Source organism: Volvox carteri, assembly GCF_000143455.1.
Source record: "Volvox carteri f. nagariensis unplaced genomic scaffold VOLCAscaffold_67, whole genome shotgun sequence".
Lineage (NCBI taxonomy): Eukaryota > Viridiplantae > Chlorophyta > Chlorophyceae > Chlamydomonadales > Volvocaceae > Volvox > Volvox carteri.
The window spans coordinates 50,469-56,111 of NW_003307610.1; the positions used below are offsets into that span (position 1 = coordinate 50,469).

The window sequence follows — 5,643 nt, forward strand, 5'->3', positions numbered from 1 at the left end:
AAGAGCGCGGCAGAGTAGGCTGGCCATCACCGGGATCTACCTCTGCCGCTGTGGGCACTGCTGCGCGGGTTCCAATGGCAACTGATTGCCCGTCTGACCGATGAATATTCTCAAAGCATGCTGGGTTTCTTTGTTCTTGACCTTGAAGCTGAAATCCGTTGTGCTACCCTCCCCCTGCAGGCTCGCTGCCGGCTGCTGCTGGTGAGCATTACCACGAGGCTGTATGGTGGGCTTTGGCACACTGTTTGTTGGTAACCAGCAGTAGAGTGGGGCATCACGCATCGGGGGGGGGGTTGTTAGTTGGTCGGAGCTGAGGGGCAGGGTTTGACACCCCCGACGAAAAATCGTAGAACTGACAATGTGATAAAGAGGCCCAGAAGCCTCCCACTCTGTAACATTACAATATATAAAGTATTTGATGATATCACCATGAGACGGCCCGCTGTTGCATTCAACTTAGGTCAACGGGCCATTCGTTCATTCTTGACCAAAGCAAACGGCTCAGAAACTCTGCAGACGCTATGCCCCAAACATTTAGAAGAAGAATTAGATAATACAGAAGACAAGGATAGGCACTTCGTAGTTGCCGCTCTTGAAGTCAGTGAATCCAGCGATTTGAGCGAAGTCGGCGGCTGGTGCAATGCAATGGTGTTGATGGTGCCGACAGTGTACATATATATAACTTTGCCTTCACGTGCTCACGACGTTTATTGTATTGTGGCTACAGTATTTCCGCCGCCGATGCGGCGGGTGCCCTCACGAGCCGTGAGGCTCCAGAGCACGCTGTTGTCACTGATCCGTGGGTCGTGGACCTCCTGGCAAGTCAGCTGCGTGTTAAATTACCACACGTGTGGTCACATCCATCCATCCATCCATCCATACTTTTACATACATACATGGGGGCAGGTGGCTGGCAGAGATGAAGGCCTGGCTTCTGTCCCCAGGTGACCCTGGTTCAAATCCACCTGCCGACCTCTCGGGTGTTTGAGAGGTGGACGGTGTAGGACGTGATGATATCAACTTGCGAGCTGACCTGGAACTGAGTTGATGCGCCGTTGATCCGCTAGATTTGGTTGGATGCTGGTGGTGAGTTGCTGAACCCAACGAATACTGTTGAAGTCGGATGGGGTGATGGATTAGGGTGCCCCTCTAGCAGGGGAGAGCATGGAACTGTCTCGGGAAAGGGGGCCGCTGGTGAAGCTATACCACCCAGTGTTTTTTTTGGGAATATATTACTTTTTTGGGAATAAATGGGGGTCTGAGCCTGGAAGAAATGGAATAATTGGTCAGTTGGCTGTACTGGTTCATTACTTCGGCCCCAAATGCCTTCTGCACATATAAAGCTGAACATTTGGATCTTATACACTATTTATATATAAAATTTCCCGAATCGATTCCCGGGGAGACACCCTCGATTTATCACCCCTGTCGTCTCGACGTAAATGACCTGCCTGCAAGCGCAACTTAATCTCCGGCAACTCAACACCCTGAAAGAGGCAATTTCGGTTGCCTCGAAACAGGCATGCAAAAAACGAAACAAAATCGAAACAGGCATGCCCAATCGAAACAGGCATGCATCGGCAAACTTAGCTGCTTGTGGAAGCTCAGCGCATTCCTAGACTGGGTTGGGAGTTTCTCGGGTTCATCATTTCGCTACGGCTGGGCCTGTGACTGGGCTCCCGACGAGCACTGCTGTTTGCTTGTTTGTGTTCGCGATAGAAACACCCGCTGTACGTAGGAACAACGCGTGTTGTTCGATTGTTGTAGTGTATGTCTTGAGTGACACACAGCTGACGCCTTTCCTTCTTCTTGGAGGGGAGGTACACCCCGACAGGTGCACCTGCGTGAGGTGCAAATCATATTGCTGGGGGAAAAACAACGCAGGGGTTATATTTCCTGGGTACATGCACACATGCTGACTCTTTTTAGTCATATTGCACTTTTAGGGTATTTCCTGGGCTCCCATGACTAACTACTGGTCGTGTTACCACATCACCTCACATAGCACATGAACTCACCTCACACTAATCAAGCCATGTCTACACAACCTTGAACGATTGCTTAAATGATCGTGTCCAGCCTGAGTGCTGACTGCTAACTGCTGCTATGAACACGTTCCCATTGTTGAGCAACTAATGATGTCAATGGTGCATCCCTCTCGTCTTAACGTGCAGCTGCGGCTACGGCTGGCCCAGGCGTTGTTGCTGGTGAGTGTGACTTGATTTTTGCATTGCTTCAGTACAAAGACACACCAAGGCCAAGGTCTTGGTCATGAAGTTTTAGTAATAGAAAAAGGAATCGGGAAGCAGTATCACCAGAGTTCAAGTGTTGGGGTAACAGAAGAAGACTGCAAAAAGGCAACTGACAAATCTATGGAAAGCTATTTTTGGTTTAGGAGTAAAAGATCCTGTAACTACTTTTAAGCAGATATATTCTGCAATAAAAAAATCTCAAGCTGACCACAGTGACCCAAGCAAATTTAATGCTAAAATATTACGTAAAAATCTTGCTTTTTCCATTAATTTATTTTAGCATCAAATTTGATCTTGAGGCAGGTTTAAACCTGCACTCAAGGGAAGACTCATAGCTTTACATGCACATGTTGAAACTGGGCTTTCGGGTACATTAGGTTAAGTTGCTTGCTCCGCAAACGGTGCTGATACTTTCATCGCTGGTACTTTTAACAGCTGGCCTCTACAGCTACATGTTGTCCATGGCTGCATTCGCGTTATGGCCAGCGCGGTGGGCGCTTTGGAAACGGAGGAGGTTGCACAATCGGGTGTGGTTGCTTCATAAGTAGTACACCCAAACATTCGGCTATAGCTGGTCAGAACCTCCGCTTTGTGTCCTGCAGGTCGCGCGGAAGCATCCTTTGAGGAGTTTTGGAAGAAGCTACCGAAGGCGGTGGTTGCCCAGTCTAGTCCAGAATTCGAGGTCCTGAAGCTTGCAGACGGTACTGCATTCCCAGATCCTGGCCATTCCACGACTTTGCTTGTTCGCCCATGCTACCACACCCTGTGTAAGAAGATCTTTGCATCTGTGGGCAAGTCTGATCCCCCCTCCCGCCAAGTCCTCATTCGCGGCACGCCAGGCAAGCTGATGGGTTTGAGTGCGGGAGCTAAACTGTTCTGGGAAATGGGCGATGGTGAAGCTGGGATTATGCATTGGCTTTGGAAGGGCCAAGCTCCTTGCCTGGGGTATTTTAATGCAACACTGAGGCTTCAAGAAGAGTAACATTCGTTGTTGGATGCAGGTATTGGCAAGAGCACTTTCCTGGACTACTTGCTTTATCAGCTGGCATGCCGGGGCGAAACCGTCGTGTGGTGCAGCAAGACCGTGAAACGTGCACGGTGTGTTCGAGGCAACCTCCACTGCAGCTTTTCAAAAGGAGCTATGGGATCCGAGTACATGGTACGTTGTGCAAAGTACTGCTCGTGATTTTGCTATGTGTGCCTCGATCATGGCATGTAGCAGCTGACCGCCGAAAAGGTCTCTCGAGTTGCTGGCGGTCGCGCTCTGCGCGTATTTATAGCACCGTACTGTGTACCGGCTGCTACATTCCCCCCCCTTTGAAGGGAACCGTCCCGGGCCCTTAGAGCCTCGTATACCGCCAGCCTGTGCCTACCTTCGCCTACCCTCGGGCAGTGGGTAATTACTCCACGTCACGTCATGTGCCGGCTCACATGCGCCTAGCCGTCTTCAGATTTTTCAGGCACAGAGACAGTCCAGTCGGTTCAGCTACTTTTATAATTTGTGCGATATTCGCTCTTTGAGTCGCCACACCCGAATACCACTCGAACGTGATCGGTGGGGGTTGAACCGACGACTTCAGGATCGTGAATTTTCACGAGGTCTCGATACCAAATGTAGCAGCTGACCGCCGAAAAGGTCTCTCGAGTTGCTGGCGTCGCGCTCTGCGCGTATTTATAGCACCGTACTGTGTACCGGCTGCTACATGGCAATCATGGTGTGACCTAATCGTTTTTGTGTTTGCTGACCAGGTTCATATGTGACGCGGTGGAGCCTGAGTCCACGAAGGCAATTACTGTTATGGCATCATCTCCACGCAAATCAAACTACAACGTGAGTACATTTACATAGTGTAGGGTTTGCGGTTGCTTTGCGTGTGATGGGTTGTTGCAAGGTCCACTGTAACTGACATAAACTTGTGTCAGATATTGCCATAACCTGCACATCTGGAGGTGTGGTAAGAAAGTTTGGGGAGGTAGAGGAGAGGATGAGGTGTGCATGTTTCATGCATGTCCACCAGCAAATCCAGCTGGGCATGGACAGCAATCATGTACTTGTGGATTCGTTATGTTTAGTAGTATATAAACATTTAGCATGGTTGATATTTAAATGTGGTTTGTGGTGTCAAGTCGTGTATTCCTCATGTGGTTCGGTCTGCCCTGGGGCTGCTGAGCCAACCCCCCTTACATCCCGGCTTGTTGAACATTTGGAATGATTTTTCTTTCCTAGCACTTTTTAGCCCCATGTCATCTTGGACTTGCAGCATCATATCAGGGGTCCATTGGCTATGGTAGCATGAGCACTGTGTCATATTTTTAGCATGTTCTTATTGCCCTATGGCACAAAACGGGGGGTAATCCCCCCTTAAGTGTAACCCAAGGCGTAGGGGTAGGGGTTACCCATGTGGCTATGTACGAAGGGAGGTGGGTAACCTAACCCCGGGGTAGGGGTAACCCCTTACCGAGGGGTAACAAAGGGGTCGGGGTAATACAGTACTGATGGGTAACAGACAGGGTAACCCATGTTTACATTCACCTGCGCCTGTCTACACACGCAAACATACATGTCTTCACCAATCACTTGTGAATGCCCAACTAACAAGATTGCCGCACCAAAACATGCCTTGTTTAGGAACCTAAACCTAAGGATATGGCACACAGCTGCAGCCTAGATGCAAGGAGGCGGATGAACAGGCGTACATAGGCGGAGCAAATTGGGGACCACGAGAAGCCGCCAGCAAAGCTAAAAATATTCCTATCAAAAAATCCAGGCACTTATCGCTGCTCTGGACCCAAGACCTAAAACTTGCAGAGCAGCCAACGGGCTGCAATGTACGGTCGGCCAGTAGCTTAAGTGCTCCGTCTCGACCTGCTAATTCCAGCTCTATACACGACCTATGCAACACTATCCAGAGTCTGCTCGTTTTCAGAGCAGATTCTCCTAAGAGTGTCGAGGGGTCGCGTGGGTGGGAGATCCGGATGTTTGACCCCGAACACGGTCACACCCGGCGAAGTGTAAGGCGCCCTTCCGGGTAAAAATCCTCGGATGTCACTGGATGTCTTGTTAAATGAGGTGCACCACAAGTGTGGGTCTGTGCTGCAGAAAGAGTCAACGGTCTTGTCGTGGTGGTCTGCACGCGCGAACGATAGAACACCACCATTTTTGCCGACAAACGCACCAGTATTGCAACGTGGATTATAAGTGTGCAAAGTATGTATGGTCAATAGGAACACTGCTGGCAGTGAATATGATTGTCTGAATTGGTGATAGTGGTCATCGCGTTTTTTAGCATGTCCGTCTAGTTAAAATACCAGCCATGAGTGTGCATTACATGAGCTTACAAGCAAATTAGCTGTGATTAAGCTTGGATGTGCTCGTTAGGAGTATCAGAGG

The 5,643-nt window shown here is 49.6% G+C and overlaps 1 protein-coding gene across 1 annotated transcript; it reads left to right on the forward strand.

Moving 5' to 3' along the window:
- Window positions 1-919: 919 nt before the first annotated feature.
- VOLCADRAFT_97992 (uncharacterized protein) lies at window positions 920-4,101 on the forward strand (the record flags this gene model as incomplete). The annotated part of the gene is made up of 5 exons (XM_002956901.1): window positions 920-944; window positions 2,175-2,207; window positions 2,855-3,145; window positions 3,254-3,350; window positions 4,002-4,101. The coding sequence occupies 5 exons, from the start codon at window positions 920-922 to the stop codon at window positions 4,099-4,101; spliced, it is 546 nt and encodes a 181-aa protein (XP_002956947.1).
- Window positions 4,102-5,643: the final 1,542 nt, after the last annotated feature.